Source organism: Salvelinus alpinus, chromosome 17 (assembly GCF_045679555.1).
Source record: "Salvelinus alpinus chromosome 17, SLU_Salpinus.1, whole genome shotgun sequence".
In the NCBI taxonomy this organism is placed as follows: Eukaryota; Metazoa; Chordata; class Actinopteri; order Salmoniformes; family Salmonidae; genus Salvelinus; species Salvelinus alpinus.
In genome coordinates, this window is record NC_092102.1 from 52,831,375 (window position 1) to 52,854,128 (window position 22,754).

At 41.7% G+C, this 22,754-nt stretch overlaps 1 protein-coding gene across 5 annotated transcripts in view; it reads right to left on the reverse strand.

The window, feature by feature from the left end:
* LOC139543161 (RNA-binding protein 10-like) overlaps nt 1-17,263 on the reverse strand; it is a 252,021-nt gene extending 234,758 nt beyond the window's left edge. For 3 of the 5 annotated variants that reach the window (XM_071349403.1, XM_071349402.1, XM_071349401.1), the window contains exons 1-6: nt 16,929-17,263; nt 15,168-15,248; nt 14,504-15,071; nt 7,659-7,853; nt 7,300-7,375; nt 2,787-2,860 (exon numbers count right to left, since the gene is read on the reverse strand). In XM_071349403.1, coding sequence (XP_071205504.1) covers nt 2,787-2,860; nt 7,300-7,375; nt 7,659-7,853; nt 14,504-15,071; nt 15,168-15,184 — 930 coding nt within the window. In that variant the 5' untranslated portion in view covers nt 15,185-15,248; nt 16,929-17,263. The remainder of the gene's footprint in view (nt 1-2,786; nt 2,861-7,299; nt 7,376-7,658; nt 7,854-14,503; nt 15,072-15,167; nt 15,249-16,928) is intronic. The other 2 variants (XM_071349404.1, XM_071349405.1) reach the window with 2 other exon arrangements.
* Nucleotides 17,264-22,754: the final 5,491 nt, after the last annotated feature.

Below are 22,754 nucleotides of genomic sequence, written 5' to 3' on the forward strand. Positions count from 1 at the left end.
TATACCACAGACCACATCAGTTATACCACAGACCACATCAGTTATACCACAAACCACATCAGCATCAATTATACCACAGACCACATCAGTTATACCACAGACCACATCAGCATCAGTTATACCACAGACCACATCAGCATCAATTATACCACAGACCACATCAGCATCAGTTATACCACAGACCACATCAGCTATACCACAGACCACATCAGTTATACCACATACCACATCAATTATACCACAGACCACATCAGTTATACCACAAGCCACATCAGTTATACCACAGACCACATCAGTTATACCACAGACCACATCAGTTATACCACAGACCACATCAGTTATACCACAGACCACATCAGCATCAATTATACCACAGACCACATCAGTTATACCACAGACCACATCAGTTATACCACAGACCACATCAGCATCAATTATACCACAGACCACATCAGTTATACCACAGATCACATCAGTTATACCACAGACCACATCAGTTATACCACAGACCACATCAGCATCAGTTATACCACAGACCACATCAGTTATACCACAGACCACATCAGCATCAATTATACCACAGACCACATCAGTTATACCACAGACCACATCAGCATCAGTTATACCACAGACCACACCAGCATCAATTATACCACAGACCACATCAATTATACCACAGACCACATCATCATCAGTTATACCACAGACCACATCAGCATCAATTATACCACAGACCACATCAGCATCAATTATACCACAGACCACATCAGCATCAATTATACCACAGACCACATCAGTTATACCACAGACCACATCAGCATCAATTATACCACAGACCACATCAGCTATACCACAGACCACATCAATTATACCACATACCACATCAGTTATACCACAGACCACATCAGTTATACCACAGACCACATCAGCATCAAGTATACCACCGACCACATCAATTATACCACAGACCACATCAGTTATACCACAGACCACATCAGTTATACCACAGACCACATCAGCATCAGTTATACCACAGACCACATCAGCATCAGTTATACCACAGACCACATCAGTTATACCACAGACCACATCAGCATCAGTTATACCACAGACCACATCAGTTATACCACAGACCACATCAGCTATACCACAGACCACATCAGTTATACCACAGACCACATCAGCATCAATTATACCACAGACCACATCAATTATACCACAGACCACATCAGTTATACCACAGACCACATCCGTTATACCACAGACCACATCAATTATACCACAGACCACATCAGTTATACCACAGACCACATCAGTTATACCACAGACCACATCAGTTATACCACAGACCACATCAATTATACCACAGACCACATCAGTTATACCACAGACCACATCAGTTATACCACAGACCACATCAGTTATACCACAGACCACATCAGTTATACCACAGACCACATCAGTTATACCACAGACCACATCAGCATCAATTATACCACAGACCACATCAGTTATACCACAGACCACATCAGTTATACCACATAAGCATCAATTATACCACAGACCACATCAGCATCAATTATACCACAGACCACATCAGCTATACCACAGACCACATCAATTATACCACAGACCACATCAGTTATACCACAGACCACATCAGCATCAATTATACCACAGACCACATCAGCTATACCACAGACCACATCAATTATACCACAGACCACATCAGTTATACCACAGACCACATCAGCATCAATTATACCACCGACCACATCAATTATACCACAGACCACATCAGTTATACCACAGACCACATCAGTTATACCACAAACCACATCAGCATCAATTATACCACAGACCACATCAGTTATACCACAGACCACATAAGCATCAATTATACCACAGACCACAGACCACATCAGTTATACCACAGACCACATCAGTTATACCACAGACCACATCAGTTATACCACAGACCACATCAGCATCAATTATACCACAGACCACATCAGTTATACCACAGACCACATAAGCATCAATTATACCACAGACCACATCAGCATCAATTATACCACAGACCACATCAATTATACCACAGACCACATCAATTATACCACAGACCACATCAGTTATACCACAGACCACATCAGCATCAATTATACCACAGACCACATCAGCTATACCACAGACCACATCAATTATACCACATACCACATCAGTTATACCACATCAGTTATACCACAGACCACATCAGCATCAATTATACCACCGACCACATCAATTATACCACAGACCACATCAGTTATACCACAGACCACATCAGTTATACCACAGACCACATCAGCATCAGTTATACCACAGACCACATCAGCATCAGTTATACCACAGACCACATCAGTTATACCACAGACCACATCAGCATCAGTTATACCACAGACCACATCAGCATCAGTTATACCACAGACCACATCAGCATCAGTTATACCACAGACCACATCAGTTATACCACAGACCACATCAGCTATACCACAGACCACATCAGTTATACCACGGACCACATCAATTATACCACAGACCACATCAGTTATACCACAGACCACACCAGCATCAGTTATACCACAGACCACATCAGCATCAATTATACTACAGACATTAATTAGCATCAGAAAACACAGGTGTGTGTGTGTGTGTGTGTGTGTGTGTGTGTGTGTGTGTGTGTGTGTGTGTGTGTGTGTGTGTGTGTGTGTGTGTGTGTGTGTGTGTGTGTGTGTGTGTAGAGTGACCTGATTGGTCTCCATCCAGCGGCAGGCCTCCTGTATGTGATTAAACTCCACGAAGGCGAATCCACGGCTCTGACCTGGTCACCACGCCAACCAGCCAGCGCCATGGCAACCCAACAACAACAACAACAACATAACGCAGTGTCGGGTTAGTGCTTTAGAGAGAGAGGAGAGGAGGAGAGAGGAGAGGAGGAGAGAGAGATGAGAGAGATGAGAGAGAGGAGAGGACAGGAGAGAGATGAGAGAGAGGAGAGGAGGAGAGAGAGAAGAGAGAGAGAAGAGAGGAGAGAGAGAAGAGAGGAGAGAGAGAAGAGAGAGATGAGAGAGAGGAGAGGAGAGGAGAGAGAGAAGAGAGAGATGAGAGAGAGGAGAGGAGGAGAGAGAGAAGAGAGAGGTGAGAGAGAGGAGAGGAGAGGAGAGAGAAGAGAGAGGAGGAGAGAGAGAAGAGAGAGGTGAGAGGAGGAGAGAGAGAAGAGAGAGGTGAGAGAGAGGAGAGGAGGAGAGAGAGAAGAGAGAGATGAGAGAGAGGAGAGGAGGAGAGAGAGAAGAGAGAGATGAGAGAGAGGAGAGGAGGAGAGAGAGAAGAGAGAGATGAGAGAGAGGAGGAGAGAGAGAAGAGAGAGGTGAGAGAGAGGAGAGGACAGGAGAGAGGAGAGAGAGAAGAGAGAGGGGAGAGAGAGGAGAGAAGAGAGAGGGGAGAAGAGAGAGGGGAGAAGAGAGGGGGGAGAAGAGAGGGGAGAAGAGAGAGGGGAGAAGAGAGGAGAAGAGAGACGGGAGAAGAGAGGGGGGAGAAGAGAGGGGAGAAGAGAGAGGGGAGAAGAGAGAGGAGAAGAGAGGGGGGAGAAGAGAGGGGGGAGAAGAGAGGGGGGAGAAGAGAGAGGGGAGAGAGAGGAGAGAGAGAAGGGAGAGAGAGGAGAGAGAGAGGAGAGAGAGGGGAGAGAGAGAGATGAAGGAGAGGGAGGGAGAGGGTGTGTTTTATCCCAAATAGGCCCTACACTGGACAGGTAACTATAGCTGGTGTGAGATCTGTAGGTACTATTACCTGGTGTGAGATCTGCAGGTACTATTACCTGGTGTGAGATCTGCAGGTACTATTACCTGGTGTGAGATCTGCAGGTACTATTACCTGGTGTGAGATCTGCAGGTACTATTACCTGGTGTGAGATCTGTAGGTACTATTACCTGGTGTGAGATCTGTAGGTACTATTACCTGGTGTGAGATCTGTAGGTACTATTACCTGGTGTGAGATCTGTAGGTAATATTACCTGGTGTGAGATCTGCAGGTACTATTACCTGGTGTGAGATCTGTAGGTACTATTATCTGGTGTGAGATCTGCAGGTACTATTACCTGGTGTGAGATCTGTAGGTACTATTACCTGGTGTGAGATCTGTAGGTAATATTACATGGTGTGAGATCTGTAGGTACTATTACCTGGTGTGAGATCTGTAGGTACTATTATCTGGTGTGAGATCTGTAGGTACTATTACCTGGTGTGAGATCTGCAGGTACTATTACCTGGTGTGAGATCTGTAGGTACTATTACCTGGTGTGAGATCTGCAGGTACTATTACCTGGTGTGAGATCTGTAGGTACTATTATCTGGTGTGAGATCTGTAGGTACTATTACCTGGTGTGAGATCTGTAGGTACTATTACCTGGTGTGAGATCTGTAGGTAATATTACCTGGTGTGAGATCTGCAGGTACTATTACCTGGTGTGAGATCTGTAGGTACTATTATCTGGTGTGAGATCTGTAGGTACTATTACCTGGTGTGAGATCTGCAGGTACTATTACCTGGTGTGAGATCTGCAGGTACTATTACCTGGTGTGAGATCTGTAGGTACTATTACCTGGTGTGAGATGCCCATTAAAGTCTTGACAATAGAACAATCTTAAAATGACTATCCAATGTCCCTGCCAGCCCCCAATGTCCCTGCCAGCCCCCAATGTCCCTGCCAGCCCCAATGAACCTGCCAGCCCCCAATGTCCCTGCCAGCCCCCAATGTCCCTGCCAGCCCCCAATGTCCCTGCCAGCCCCAATGAACCTGCCAGCCCCCAATGTCCCTGCCAGCCCCCAATGTCCCTGCCAGCCCCAATGTCCCTGCCAGCCCCCAATGAACCTGCCAGCCCCAATGAACCTGCCAGCCCCCAATGTCCCTGCCAGCCCCCAATGTCCCTGCCAGCCCCCAATGTCCCTGCCAGCCCCAATGTCCCTGCCAGCCCCCAATGTCCCTGCCAGCCCCCAATGAACCTGCCAGCCCCAATGAACCTGCCAGCCCCCAATGTCCCTGCCAGCCCCCAATGTCCCTGCCAGCCCCAATGAACCTGCCAGCCCCCAATGTCCCTGCCAGCCCCCAATGAACCTGCCAGCCCCAATGAACCTGCCAGCCCCAATGAACCTGCCAGCCCCAATGAACCTGCCAGCCCCAATGAACCTGCCAGCCCCAATGAACCTGCCAGCCCCCAATGTCCCTGCCAGCCCCCAATGTCCCTGCCAGCCCCAATGAACCTGCCAGCCCCCAATGTCCCTGCCAGCCCCCAATGTCCCTGCCAGCCCCAATGAACCTGCCAGCCCCCAATGTCCCTGCCAGCCCCCAATGTCCCTGCCAGCCCCAATGAACCTGCCAGCCCCCAATGAACCTGCCAGCCCCAATGAACCTGCCAGCCCCCAATGTCCCTGCCAGCCCCCAATGTCCCTGCCAGCCCCAATGAACCTGCCAGCCCCCAATGTCCCTGCCAGCCCCCAATGAACCTGCCAGCCCCCAATGTCCCTGCCAGCCCCCAATGTCCCTGCCAGCCCCAATGAACCTGCCAGCCCCCAATGTCCCTGCCAGCCCCCAATGTCCCTGCCAGCCCCAATGAACCTGCCAGCCCCCAATGAACCTGCCAGCCCCAATGAACCTGCCAGCCCCCAATGTCCCTGCCAGCCCCCAATGAACCTGCCAGCCCCCAATGAACCTGCCAGCCCCAATGAACCTGCCAGCCCCAATGAACCTGCCAGCCCCAATGAACCTGCCAGCCCCCAATGTCCCTGCCAGCCCCCAATGTCCCTGCCAGCCCCCAATGTCCCTGCCAGCCCCAATGTCCCTGCCAGCCCCCAATGTCCCTGCCAGCCCCCAATGAACCTGCCAGCCCCCAATGTCCCTGCCAGCCCCCAATGTCCCTGCCAGCCCCCAATGTCCCTGCCAGCCCCAATGTCCCTGCCAGCCCCCAATGTCCCTGCCAGCCCCAATGAACCTGCCAGCCCCCAATGTCCCTGCCAGCCCCCAATGTCCCTGCCAGCCCCAATGAACCTGCCAGCCCCAATGTCCCTGCCAGCCCCAATGAACCTGCCAGCCCCCAATGTCCCTGCCAGCCCCAATGAACCTGCCAGCCCCCAATGTCCCTGCCAGCCCCCAATGTCCCTGCCAGCCCCAATGAACCTGCCAGCCCCAATGTCCCTGCCAGCCCCCAATGTCCCTGCCAGCCCCAATGAACCTGCCAGCCCCCAATGTCCCTGCCAGCCCCCAATGTCCCTGCCAGCCCCAATGAACCTGCCAGCCCCAATGTCCCTGCCAGCCCCAATGAACCTGCCAGCCCCCAATGTCCCTGCCAGCCCCAATGAACCTGCCAGCCCCCAATGTCCCTGCCAGCCCCCAATGTCCCTGCCAGCCCCAATGAACCTGCCAGCCCCAATGTCCCTGCCAGCCCCAATGAACCTGCCAGCCCCCAATGTCCCTGCCAGCCCCAATGTCCCTGCCAGCCCCCAATGTCCCTGCCAGCCCCCAATGTCCCTGCCAGCCCCCAATGTCCCTGCCAGCCCCCAATGTCTTAGGCAGTTGTGTGGATTCAATATGAGCGAATAAGTTAGTGGTTGATTTGGGATTGGGCAAGAGAGAGGTAGAAATAGATGTGGCCACTCTTCACTTTGAGTCTGATCTCTAAACTCAGAGGAACAAACACACACCAGATACTCAATGCTAGGAGGTGGAAGAGAACACCAGATACTCAATGCTAGGAGGTGGAAGAGAACATCAGTGGAATATGTCATATTTGGCAGTGAACTGAGGGGTGGAGGAGAAAAAGTGGTCAGCCAGTCAGAGCAATGAAATAAAAGGGCAGGGAGAGAGAGAGAGAGAGAGAGAGAGAGAGAGAGAGAGAGAGAGAGAGAGAGAGAGAGAGAGAGAGAGAGAAAGAGGGAGGAAGGAGAGAGAGGGAGAGAGAGAGGAAGGAAGGAGAGAGGGGGAGAGGGAGAGAGAGAGAGAGAGGAAGGAAGGAGAGAGGGGGAGAGGGAGAGAGAGAGAGAGGAAGGAAGGAGAGAGAGAGAGAGAGAGGAAGGAAGGAGAGAGAGGGGGAGAGGGAGAGAGAGAGAGAGGAAGGAAGGAGAGAGAGGGGGAGAGGAAGGAGAGAGGGAGAGAGAGAGAGAGGAAGGAAGGAGAGAGAGGGGGAGAGGGAGAGAGGGGGAGAGGGAGAGAGAGAGAGAGGGGAAGGAAGGAGAGAGAGGGGGAGAGGGGATCAGTATGTCAGTCTCACCTGAAGACTTGTTTGTCATCAGGCGAATCATAACCTCTGTTGGGTCAATCCCCTGGTCCTGAAGCTGGGCACGGATCTACACACACACACACACACACACACACACACACACACACACACACACACACACACACACACACACACACACACACACACACACACACACACACACACACACACACGACACACACACACACGACACACACACACACGACACACACACACACACACACACACGACACACACACACGACACACACACACGACACACACACACGACACACACACACGACACACACACACACACACCTCAATGATAGCACACATAAACCACATTTCATCATATGGACACACACACACCTCGTTGGCTGTAGCATTGGGTGGCAGCATGCGTAACATGATGATGTTGGAGGGTCTCTGGTCCAGGAGGTCTGGTCTGTAGTCCATCTGAACTGGGTGCTCTATACAGGAAGAGGAGGAGGATGAGGTGGGATCTGGACCCCCTAGGAACCCAGGACCCTCACGGTCCTCACCGGGACAACCCATAGAGAAACTCTATGGAGATAGAAGTACCAGAGTCATAGGTTACTTCTACTACAGTCACTACTACCTTCTACTACAGTCACTACTACCTTCTACTACAGTCACTACTACCTTCTACTACAGTCACTACTACCTTCTACTACAGTCACTACTACCTTCTACTACAGTCACTACTACCTTCTACTACAGTCACTACTACCTTCTACTACAGTCACTACTACCTTCTACTACAGTCACTACTACCTTCTACTACAGTCACTACTACCTTCTACTACAGTCACTACTACCTTCTACTACAGTCACTACTACCTTCTACTACAGTCACTACTACCTTCTACTACAGTCACTACTACCTTCTACTACAGTCACTACTACCTTCTACTACAGTCACTACTACCTTCTACTACAGTCACTACTACCTTCTACTACAGTCACTACTACCTTCTACTACAGTCACTACTACCGGGCTGGTACTATTACCGTATAACCAACAGTTAGTTATTAAACATAAAAAACAGACATCCCTTATTTACATAATTATTCTGACCCTTTGCTGTGAGACTAGAAATTGAGCTCAGGTGCATCCTGTTTCCATTGATCATCCTTGAGATGTTTCTACAACTTGATTGGAGTCCACCTGTGGTAAATTCAATTGATTGGACATGATTTGGAAAGGCACACACCTGTCTATATAAGGTCCCACAGTTGACAGTGCATGTCAGAGCAAAAACCAAGCCATGAGGTTGAAGGAATTGCCTGTAGAGCTCCGAGACAAGATTGTGTCGAGGCACAGATCTGGGGAAGGGTACCAAAACATTTCTGCAACATTGAAGGTCCCCAAGAACACAGTGGCCTCCATCAATCTTAAATATAAGAAGTTTGGAACCACCAAGACTCTTCCTAGAGCTGGCTGCCTGGCCAAACTGAGCAATCGGGGAAGAAAGGCCTTGGGTTCTTGGAGGTGACCAAGAACCCGATGGTCACTCTGACAGAGCTCAAGAGATCCTCTGTTAAGATGGGAAGGACAACCATCTCTGCAGCACTCCACCAATCAGGCCTTTATGGTAGAGTGACCAGACAGAAGCCACTCCTCAGTAAAAGACACATGACAGCCCGCTTGGAGTTTGCCAAAAGGCACCTAAAGGACTCTCAGACCATGAGAAACAAGATTCTCTGGTCTGATGAAACCAAGATTGAACTATTTGGCCTGAATACCAAGCGTCACATCTGGAAGAAACCTGGCACCATCCCTACGGTGAAGCATGGTGGTGGCAGCATCATGCTGTGGGGATGTTTTTCAGTGGCAGGGACTGGGAGACTACACAGGATTGAGGGAAAGATGAACGGAGCAAAGTACAGAGAGATCCTTGATGAAAACCTGCTCCAGAGCGCTCAGAACCTCAGATTGGGACAAAACTTCACCTTCCTTCTACAGCAAACAATGACATTCTAAACGATTCTGTGCTTCCAACTTTGTGGCAACAGTTTGGGGAAGGCCCTTTCCTGTTTCAGCACGATAATGCCCCCGTGCAAAAAGCGAGGTCCATACAGAACTGGTTTGTCGAGATCGGTGTGGAAGAACTTGACTGGCCTGCACAGCCCTCTGGTGTCAACCCCATCGAAAACCTTTGGCATGAATTGGAACGCAGAACGGCGAGCCAGGCCTAATCGCCCAACATCAGTGCCCGACCTCACTAATGCTCTTGTAGCTGAATGGAAGCAAGTCCCCCGCAGCAATGCTCCAACATATATACTATCTGAACACCCTCCTATGTACAAATCATTAGGAACACCCCTTTTTCCCATGACAGACTGACCAGGTGAATATGGTAGTAGGTAACAGGTGCACCGATTTGTGTTAAGAACTGCAATGCTGCTGGCGTTTTCACACTCAACAGTTTCCCGTGTGTATCAAGAATGGTTCACCACCCAAAGGACATCCAGCCAACTTGACACAACTGTGGGAAGCATTGGAGTCAACATGGACCAGCGTCCCTGTGGAACGCTTTCGACACCTTGTAGAGTCCATGCCCCGGCGAATTGATGCCGTTCTGAGGACAAACGGGGTACAACTCCATATTAGGAAGGAGTTCCTACTGTTTTGTCCACTCAGTGTGTATACTGTATATTAAGGAACAGCTGACTGAAGTACCAGTCTCTTTCGGTAACATTCTACTCCCTGTACTCCGTGTCATATGCCAAAGACACGGGCCTTTCTACCCATCTTCAAATTAGGAACATTCTATCATTAATGAGCTTGAGGAGAACAGATGATTTGATACTGATTCAATAACCCTCACTGCTATCCGCCAATCACAACGATTATGCAAATATTGGAACTCTCCACAAAACACATTGGCAAAGAGTTTCTAAACCCCAGAAGCGCAACATCACGACACTTCCAGGAACGTTTGCGAAAACAAACAGGGCGGGGTCTAGAACATATGTAATTAATCCAACCTCGTGGAAAAGTGGCAAATTGACACGTCTTTATTTTCATCAAAAAGCAACTTTATATCGAAGGAGCGCCTTTGATTTGACGGCCTGCGGGTGCTCAGGAGACGACCGTTCGACCCGACGATGTGTTTCCGCACATGCGCTTAGCTAGTCAACGTCGCCATGACATCATCTACAAGCGTTATCACGGACGTCGGTATCCGGTTGCTATGCAACGGTCTGTTAAAAGTGGCTAGCTCTCGTCTAAAATCTCAAACTAAATGCATAAACGCAATTCCAACCACAAAAACAATCTTAGCTTTGATTTTTAAGCCTCAAAATTCAATATATTGCCTAGATAAGAGCTCAAATGTTTGTTTGTGAATTTGTTATACTTCTAATTCTATTTTCTGGGCGCCACAAGTTGTCATGAAACATTAATGTTATTTCCAACAAGCAATGAGCAACTTCGCTGTATATCCAGCTGCATATTGAACGTTTAGGGGCGAGTTCGTAAATTCTCTCTGTCTATCTACTCCGATTTCAGAGCCCTCTCATCTGAGTGTACCAGAGAGCAGAATACCTGATGAATTTACCAACGCCGAAATAGCATTATAAATATTCACTTACCTTTGATGATCTTCATCAGAATGCACTCCCAGGAATCCCTTTTTGTTTGTGCGTTTAGTTCAAAAAATCCAAAATCACGACGCGCAGGCACACTTAGTCCAGACGAAAAGTCAAAAAATTCCATTACAGTCCGTAGAAACATGTCAAACGATGTATAGAATCAATCTTTAGGATGTTTTTAACATAAATCTTCAATAATGTTTCAACCGGAGAATTCCTTTGTCTTTAGAAAGGAGAAGGAACGCAGCTACCTCTCATGGGTGCATGCCTGACTGAGCTCATGGCACTCTGCCAGACACCTGGTTGAAACAGCTCTCATTCCCTCATCCTTCACAGTAGAAGCCTGAAACAAGGTTCTAAAGACTGTTGACATCTAGTGGAAGCCTTTGGAAGTGCAATATGACCCCATAGACACTGTATATTCGATAGGCAATGACTTGAAAAACTACAAACTCAGATTTCCCACTTCCTGGTTGGATTTTTTCTCAGGCTTTTGCCTGCCATATGAGTTCTGTTATACTCACAGACATCATTCAAACAGTTTTAGAAACTTCAGAGTGTTTTCTATCCAAATCTACTAATAATATGCATATCTTAGCTTCTGGGCCTGAGTAGCAGGCAGTTTACTCTGGGCACCTTATTCATCCAAGCTACTCAATACTGCCCCCAGCCATAAGTCGTTTTAACTGATGTGGCTCATTTGTGATGTCAGTTGAGTTTAATCAACAAATCACAGGGCATATCGACGGGTACACTTCCTGCTTTTACTTCCTGCTTTGCTCCTATGGGTACACTCGCAATGGACACCAGTCCACCCATTATGACATCATTGAGTTGAATGGGGACACTAGTCCACCCATTATGACATCATTGAGTTGAATGGGGACACTAGTCCACCCATTATGACATCATTGAGTTGAATGGGGACACCAGTCCACCCATTATGACATCATTGAGTTGAATGGGGACACCAGTCCACCCATTATGACATCATTGAGTTGAATGGGGACACCAGTCCACCCATTATGACATCATTGAGTTGAATGGGGACACCAGTCCACCCATTATGACATCATTGAGTTGAATGGGGACACCAGTCCACCCATTATGACATCATTGAGTTGAATGGGGACACTAGTCCACCCATTATGACATCATTGAGTTGAATGGGGACACCAGTCCACCCATTATGACATCATTGAGTTGAATGGGGACGCCCGTTCTATTCATTCTAGTTATATGGCAGCACATGCAGTCAGGAACCAAGGAGAGGAGAAAATGTGTAAAATAAATAAAGATTTGAGCAGTTATTAGGGAGACTGCGGTCATTTGGCTGGCCAGTTAACATCATCCAAAATTCCATGACCTTCACAACACTACTACTGATACTAGCTACTACAATCAAAAGTACTATTTCTACAGTAGTACCATCAACACTACTACTGATACTAGCTACTACAATCAAAAGTACTATTTCTACAGTAGTACCAACAACACTACTACTGGTACTAGCTACTACAATCAAAAGTACTATTTCTACAGTAGTACCATCAACACTACTACTGGTACTAGCTACTACAATCAAAAGTACTATTTCTACAGTAGTACCATCAACACCACTACTACTGATACTAGCTACTACAATCAAAAGTACTATTTCTACAGTAGTACCATCAACACTACTACTGATACTAGCTACTACAATCAAAAGTACTATTTCTACAGTAGTACCATCAACACTACTACTGATACTAGCTACTACAATCAAAAGTACTATTTCTACAGTAGTACCATCAAGACTACTACTGATACTAGCTACTACAATCAAAAGTACTATTTCTACAGTAGTACCATCAACACTACTACTGGTACTAGCTACTACAATCAAAAGTACTATTTCTACAGTAGTACCATCAACACCACTACTACTGATACTAGCTACTACAATCAAAAGTACTATTTCTACAGTAGTACCATCAACACCACTACTACTGATACTAGCTACTACAATCAAAAGTACTATTTCTACAGTAGTACCATCAACACCACTACTACTGATACTAGCTACTACAATCAAAAGTACTATTTCTACAGTAGTACCATCAACACCACTACTACTGATACTAGCTACTACAATCAAAAGTACTATTTCTACAGTAGTACCATCAACACCACTACTACTGATACTAGCTACTACAATCAAAAGTACTATTTCTACAGTAGTACCATCAACACCACTACTACTGATACTAGCTACTACAATCAAAAGTACTATTTCTACAGTAGTACCATCAACACTACTACTGATACTAGCTACTACAATCAAAAGTACTATTTCTACAGTAGTACCATCAACACTACTACTGATACTAGCTACTACAATCAAAAGTACTATTTCTACAGTAGTACCATCAAGACTACTACTGATACTAGCTACTACAATCAAAAGTACTATTTCTACAGTAGTACCATCAACACTACTACTGGTACTAGCTACTACAATCAAAAGTACTATTTCTACAGTAGTACCATCAACACCACTACTACTGATACTAGCTACTACAATCAAAAGTACTATTTCTACAGTAGTACCATCAACACCACTACTACTGATACTAGCTACTACAATCAAAAGTACTATTTCTACAGTAGTACCATCAACACCACTACTACTGATACTAGCTACTACAATCAAAAGTACTATTTCTACAGTAGTACCATCAACACCACTACTACTGATACTAGCTACTACAATCAAAAGTACTATTTCTACAGTAGTACCATCAACACCACTACTACTGATACTAGCTACTACAATCAAAAGTACTATTTCTACAGTAGTACCATCAACACTACTACTGATACTAGCTACTACAATCAAAAGTACTATTTCTACAGTAGTACCATCAACACCACTACTACTGATACTAGCTACTACAATCAAAAGTACTATTTCTACAGTAGTACTACCATCAACACCACTACTACTGATACTAGCTACTACAATCAAAAGTACTATTTCTACAGTAGTACCATCAACACCACTACTACTGATACTAGCTACTACAATCAAAAGTACTATTTCTACAGTAGTACCATCAACACCACTACTACTGATACTAGCTACTACAATCAAAAGTAATATTTCTACAGTAGTACCATCAACACCACTACTACTGATACTAGCTACTACAATCAAAAGTAATATTTCTACAGTAGTACCATCAACACCACTACTACTGATACTAGCTACTACAATCAAAAGTAATATTTCTACAGTAGTACCATCAACACCACTACTACTGATACTAGCTACTACAATCAAAAGTAATATTTCTACAGTAGTACCATCAACACTACTACTGATACTAGCTACTACAATCAAAAGTAATATTTCTACAGTAGTACCATCAACACCACTACTACTGCAGTAAAAACTATTTATTCCACTACCATTCAAAAATAAAAAATGAAGACAGTGGAAGCAAGCACACAAATTTGCTTTATGTCCATTTCTAGTTTTCCGTCTATTATATATGGTTGAGTATCCTAAAATACACCTCCCTCTGAATCAGTGGATGTAGCAGGTGGCCCACCTTTCTCTTCCCTAGTCCTTCTCCTCTGGGGAACCTCTTCTCCACCCCTGGTCCTCTTCTCACGGTGTTGTAATCCTCCTGTCCTCCACCTTCCATCCTCCCCCAGTCTCCCTCTCTCTCTCTCTCCCCTGGGTGAGAGGTGTGGTTATCTGGGTATCCCCCCCTTCCCCCGGCCTCGGACCCAGGCCTGAAGCTCTGGAAGTCTCTCCTGTATTGCTCTTCTTCGCTCTCCTCTCTCTGCAGCCTGGGCAGGGCTACCTCTGGCTGGAGTAGGACCTGGGATCGAGGGGGGAAGGATGATAGTAACCCTTTACCCACATGACCCGGACCGCCCCCTTCCCCTCTTCCCCGACGCCTCTGACGGAACCCCGGCCGGTTGTCGTGGAGACGGCCCGGGGTCGCGAACTCCCGAACGCACGCCAGTCGGTCGGCTTGGTCCCCGTGGCCGGAGGCAGCTCTGAAGTCATATCCTGACCCCGGCTCCGCCTCTTCCTGTCCGTAGCCGTGGTAGTCCATGTAGCGGTAGTCGTTGTCGGAGGAGCTGTTGCAGTCTCCCCGACCCACCCTTCTGTTAGAGGGAAGAGAGGGAGAGATGGAGAGAGGGGGGTGGTTAAAGTATAGAAGAGACTACAGTAGAAACTCAGAGAGATAGAAAATAACTTACCTTCTGTCATAGTGCATACTGGTCCACTGACTGTCTGTTCGCTCTCCTCCTCCTCTCCTACAGTCGCAGCATTTCCACACTCTGAAACGCACAAGTCATACAGAGTATGAGAACTGACAGCTAGCTAGGTACAGTGGTACACGGTGACATACCTACAGGGCCTAGCCCGCGGCATGTTGATAGGCCAGCTACAGTACAGGCAGTGAATGAGACCAATAGCCAAATCAAATCTAATTTTATTGGTAACGTACACAGATTTGCAGATGTTATGGCAGGTGCAGCGAAACGCTTGTGTTTCTAGCTCCAACAGTACAGTAATATCTAATGCTTGTGTTTCTAGCTCCAACAGTACAGTAATATCTAACGCTTGTGTTTCTAGCTCCAACAGTGCAGTAATATATAATGCTTGTGTTTCTAGCTCCAACAGTACAGTAATATCTAATGCTTGTGTTTCTAGCTCCAACAGTACAGTAATATCTAATGCTTGTGTTTCTAGCTCCAACAGTACAGTAATATCTAATGCTTGTGTTTCTAGCTCCAACAGTGCAGTAATATCCGTAATTGCCTGTAGAACCTGCCACATACGTCTCATGTCTGAGCTGCTAAATTGCGATTCCACTTTGTCTCTATACCGACATTTCGCTTGTTTGATTGCCTTACGGAGGAAACAACTACACTGTTTATATTCGGCCATGTTCCCAGTCATCTTTCCATGTTTAAATGCGGTGGTTTCAGTTTGGCGCGGATGCCGCCAGCTATCCACGGTGAGGGACTGTAGAAAGCAGCCTCTAGCTATAGGTTACAGCAGGCCTAGAGTCAGAGAGAGACCATCCGTCCGTCGTGGGACCTAAATTACTAAAAGACTGTTGAATAGAGTATGATTCTAAATATAGGCCTCTTAGACAGCGAGCTTTCACCAACAAACAGACAGTCGTTCAACACTGGCCAGAGAAACACCAGCCAGACAGCCAACCTGAACCGAGCTATCGTCTAGGTGCTGCTGTAACATCGTGACACAGGCCGGCTTGTTCAGTGTAATGCGCTGTTATAACAGACTACTGATGTTAATGCTGTTACTGGTGTATGTGATGCTTCTCTTTAGGTCACTGCTCCTCGAGTGGTATAGATAAGTAATCAACTGTCACTACAGTACAATATTGGGCAGGTTGATAGAAAGACGATCTACTGTAGGTAGCTACAGTACAGTACAGTTTCTGTCCCCTGCATATACCTTGAATGACTCCCTCTCTCCACCTTAGCCCCAATGTGGTGTGAGAGACAGACATAGCAAATATATACAGTACTGGTATTTATCTTGTACTACTATCGTAATATTTGACGGACCATTTTACAGTTCCACTGAGTTGTCTGTTACTATCTCTAGAGCAGGGGTGGGCAACTCCAGCCCAGAGAGTCGCGATGGACCGCCTGTAAATATCGATACACCGGCACCGAGGAATACCATTTCTAGATGACCGATAGTCCGACACACGAAAACACAACTGACTGAACGGTGCACTGATACACGTAATCATTATGAACTGCAGCTAAACAGCCGGTATTGCTTCCAAACATAATACAGAAAGTAAACGTTAATAGAACGAGTACTATTCAGTCACGGTCAGCTGATAGTGCGGTGAAGTTGGTTAGCTAATGTAAACTCGACGAGCTCTAGGACCAGCCTTTATTAACAGTTGAAAAGAATAATCGACAATACAAATAAGAAACTCGACATTATTGTGCAAATTATAAATATCTTACCTTCCTCGAGTTCAAGTAAGATGTTTTGGTGTAATGATATTGATCTAGCTAGCTACATCTGCAGGTTTGTACTGAGTGATAGCATTAGCTAGCTACATCTGCAGGTTTGTACTGGGAGATAGCATTAGCTAGCTACATCTGCAGGTTTGTACTGGGAGATAGCATTAGCTAGCTACATCTGCAGGTTTGTACTGGGAGATAGCATTAGCTAGCTACATATGCAGGTTTGTACTGGGAGATAGCGTTAGCTAGCTACATATGCAGGTTTGTACTGAGTGATAGCGTTAGCTAGCTAGTTCGGGTCCAAAAATGAAAATGGCTACGTTTAGTGTACATAGGCGGATGTTGATAGTTGATTCAACTATCCGATTGGTGTACACAGCGTCGACATAACTTTATCCGTGAATATGATTGGACGGCTGTGAATTAAGGTCCTTATAACTACTGTCATCGAATAGCAGGACAGGATATCTATTAATATAATTATGATAAATCTGGAAAAAAATATTTTAGAATCTCCTCAGTTAGTCTGCCTGTTTGACTGTGCTATGCTGCTTTTAATGTCGCCACTGCTACATGCTACTCTTACATTTGCAAGTACTAGGACATCTTACATTGTACTTTGTATTACAATACAATATATTACATACATATTACAATGTATTGCAATATTTTGAATTACATTCCTACTCACAAATCAGTAGGGCTGGGTTCCCCAACTGGCCGCCGAATTTGGCCTTCTGTGATTTTAGTTGTCCACCCAAGTTTTCCGAGCATCATTTTTAGGGGGATGGGGACATATTGTACATAGTGTAAAAACCCCAGCAAATCAGTTCCAAGTGATTTTTATTTTGGAAATCTGTTCCAAAGTATTCCCATGCATAATAGAGAGATATATGTGATCGTATATAAATGTAAGCAAGGTTTGAAATGATGTTTTAGTCAAATATATCTCTTTGTGCTTTAGGTCAAATTGCAGTCTACAAATTATTTGTTATTATGTTCTGGCCCCCTGAACATCCATTAAAAAATATATAATCGGTCTGTGGCTGAATCTAGCTGATGATCCCTGAAGTAGGGGCTCCTTTAACTGGTTAGAAAATACTGTTGCATACCACAACATAAAACAGGTAAAAACCCATTGAATCATCCCACTGTACTGAAACAAACCAACACATCACAGTCAAAACTAAGAAATAAATTACAATCAAGCCTGAATACCCTAAAAATTACTTTATTTTGAAAAGCCTTCAAAAGAAATCCACAAATGTCTTATAGTACAAAAAGATAATAGACCGTCATCCCAGCCCCACACCAAGTAAACCAGTGTTCAATACTGAAGCTTCTTATTCTCAGACATCATTTACTTTTTAGTCAAGATTTTTAACAAAACATTTTTTTTGCTTTGCAAATTCAGTAAAAGCAGACAGAACAGTAAAGTTTTTACCCAACATTATATATATCTTATCAGTAAAAGTACATCAAGATATCGTATCAGTAAAGGCCAGTATCCGAAAGATCAAATCCCCGAGCTGACAAGGTAAAAATGTGTTGTTCTGCCCCTGAACAAGGCAGTTAACCCACTGTTCCTAGGCCGTCATTGTAAATAAGAATTTGTTCTTAACTTACTTGCTTGGTTAAATAAAGGTTACAAAGGCAATAATGACAAACATAATATAGTAATATCAGTAGTAATATAGTAATATCAGTAATAATATAGTAATATCAGTAATAATATAGTAATATCAGTAGTAATATAGTAATATCAGTAGTAATATAGTAATATCAGTAGTAATATTAGTAGTAATATAGTAATATAGTAATATCAGTAGTAATATAGTAATATCAGTAATAATATAGTAATATCAGTAATAATATAATATCAGTAGTAATATAGTAATATCAGTAGTAATATAGTAATATCAGTAGTAATATAGTAATATCAGTAATAATATAATATCAGTAGTAATATAGTAATATCAGTAGTAATATAGTAATATCAGTAATAATATAATATCAGTAGTAATATAGTAATATCAGTAGTAATATAGTAATATCAGTAATAATATAGTAATATCAGTAATAATATAATATCAGTAGTAATATAGTAATATCAGTAGTAATATAGTAATATCAGTAGTAATATAGTAATATCAGTAATAATATAATATCAGTAGTAATATAGTAATATCAGTAGTAATATAGTAATATCAGTAGTAATATAGTAATATCAGTAATAATATAGTAATATCAGTAATATCAGTAATAATATAGTAATATCAGTAGTAATATAGTAATATCGGTAATAATATATAATATCAGTAATAATATAGTAATATCAGTAATAATATAGTAATATCAGTAATATCAGTAATAATATAGTAATATCTGTAGTAATATAGTAATATCAGTAGTAATATAGTAATATCAGTAATAATATAGTAATATCAGTAATAATATAATATCAGTAATAATATAGTAATATCAGTAATAATAGTAATGTCAGTAGTAATATAGTAATATCAGTAATATAATATCAGTAGTATTATAGTAATATCAGTAGTAATATAGTAATATCAGTAATATCAGTAATAATATAGTAATATCAGTAGTAATATAGTAATATCAGTAGTAATATAGTAATATCAGTAATATAATATCAGTTGTAATATGGTAATATCAGTAGTAATATGGTAATATCAGTAGTAATATAGTAATATCAGTAGTAATATAGTAATATCAGTAGTAATATAGTAATATCAGTAGTAATATAGTAATATCAGTAATATAATATCAGTTATAATATGGTAATATCAGTAGTAATATGGTAATATCAGTAGTAATATAGTAATATCAGTAGTAATATAGTAATATCAGTAGTAATATAGTAATATCAGTAATATAATATCAGTTGTAATATGGTAATATCAGTAGTAATATAATAATATCAGTAATAATATAGTAATATCAGTAATAATATAGTAATATCAGTAGTAATATAGTAATATCAGTAGTAATATAGTAATATCAGTAATAATATAGTAATATCAGTAATAATATAGTAATATCAGTAATATAATATCAGTTGTAATATGGTAATATCAGTAGTAATATGGTAATATCAGTTGTAATATGGTAATATCAGTAGTAATATGGTAATATCAGTAATAATATAGTAATATCAGTAATAATATAGTAATATCAGTAGTAATATAGTAATATCAGTAGTAATATAGTAATATTAGTAGTAATATAGTAATATCAGTAGTAATATAGTAATATCAGTAGTAATATAGTAATATCAGTAATAATATAGTAATATCAGTAATAATATAGTAATATCAGTAATAATATAATATCAGTAGTAATATAGTAATATCAGTAGTAATATAGTAATATCAGTAGTAATATAGTAATATCAGTAATAATATAATATCAGTAGTAATATAGTAATATCAGTAGTAATATAGTAATATCAGTAATAATATAATATCAGTAGTAATATAGTAATATCAGTAGTAATATAGTAATATCAGTAATAATATAGTAATATCAGTAATAATATAATATCAGTAGTAATATAGTAATATCAGTAGTAATATAGTAATATCAGTAATAATATAATATCAGTAGTAATATAGTAATATCAGTAGTAATATAGTAATATCAGTAGTAATATAGTAATATCAGTAATAATATAGTAATATCAGTAATATCAGTAATAATATAGTAATATCAGTAGTAATATAGTAATATCGGTAATAATATATAATATCAGTAATAATATAGTAATATCAGTAATAATATAGTAATATCAGTAATATCAGTAATAATATAGTAATATCTGTAGTAATATAGTAATATCAGTAGTAATATAGTAATATCAGTAATAATATAGTAATATCAGTAATAATATAATATCAGTAATAATATAGTAATATCAGTAATAATAGTAATGTCAGTAGTAATATAGTAATATCAGTAATATAATATCAGTAGTATTATAGTAATATCAGTAGTAATATAGTAATATCAGTAATATCAGTAATAATATAGTAATATAGTAATATCAGTAGTAATATAGTAATATCAGTAATATAATATCAGTTGTAATATGGTAATATCAGTAGTAATATGGTAATATCAGTAGTAATATAGTAATATCAGTAGTAATATAGTAATATCAGTAGTAATATAGTAATATCAGTAGTAATATAGTAATATCAGTAATATAATATCAGTTGTAATATGGTAATATCAGTAGTAATATGGTAATATCAGTAGTAATATAGTAATATCAGTAGTAATATAGTAATATCAGTAGTAATATAGTAATATCAGTAATATAATATCAGTTGTAATATGGTAATATCAGTAGTAATATAATAATATCAGTAATAATATAGTAATATCAGTAATAATATAGTAATATCAGTAGTAATATAGTAATATCAGTAGTAATATAGTAATATCAGTAATAATATAGTAATATCAGTAATAATATAGTAATATCAGTAATATAATATCAGTTGTAATATGGTAATATCAGTAGTAATATGGTAATATCAGTAGTAATATGGTAATATCAGTAGTAATATAGTAATATCAGTAGTAATATAGTAATATCAGTAGTAATATAGTAATATCAGTAGTAATATAGTAATATCAGTAATATAATATCAGTTGTAATATGGTAATATCAGTAGTAATATAATAATATCAGTAATAATATAGTAATATCAGTAGTAATATAATAATATCAGTAGTAATATAGTAATAATATAGTAATATCAGTAGTAATATAATAATATCAGTAGTAATAAAGTAATATCAGTAGTAATATAGTAATATCAGTAATAATATCAGTAGTAATATAGTAATATCAGTAGTAATATAATAATATCAGTAATAATATCAGTAGTAATATAGTAATATCAGTAGTAATATAATAATATCAGTAATAATATAGTAATATCAGTAATAATATAGTAATATCAGTAGTAATATAGTAATATAGTAATAATATAGTAATATCAGTAGTAATATAATAATATCAGTAGTAATAAAGTAATATCAGTAGTAATATAGTAATATCAGTAATAATATAATAATATCAGTAGTAATATAGTAATATCAGTACAGAGTCAATGTGCGGGGGCATCGGTTAGTTGAGGTAGTATGTACATGTAGGTAGAGTAAATTAAAGTGACTATAAATGACAACAGAGAGTGGCAGTGGTGTGGAGAGGGGAGGGGGGAGGGGGGGGTGGCAATGTGAATAGTCTGGGTAGCCATTTGACTAGATTTTCAGGAGTCTTATGGCTTGGGGTAGAAGCTGTTTAGAAGCCTCTTGGACCTAGACCTCGGCGCTCCGGTACCGCTTGCCGTGTGGTAGCAGAGAGAACAGTCTATGACTAGGGTGGCAGGAGTCTGACAATTTTCAGGGCCTTCCTCTGACACAACCTGGTATAGAGGTCCTGGATGGCAGGAAGCTTGTCCCCAGTGATGCACTGGGCTGTTCGCACTACCCTCTGTAGAGCCTTGCGGTCGGAGGCTGAGCAGTTGCCATACCAGGCAGTGATGCAACCGGTCAGGATGCTCTCGATGGTGCAGCTGTAGAACTTTTTGAGGATCTGAGGACCCATGCCAAATCTTTTCAGTCTCCTGAGGGGGAATAGGTTTTGTCGTGCCGCTTCACGACTGTCATGGTGTGCTTGGACCATGTTAGTTTGTTGGTGATGTGGACACCAAGGAACTTGAAGCTCTCAACCTGCTCCACTGCAGCCCCGTCGATGAGAATGGGGGTGTGTTCGGTCCTCTTTTTCCT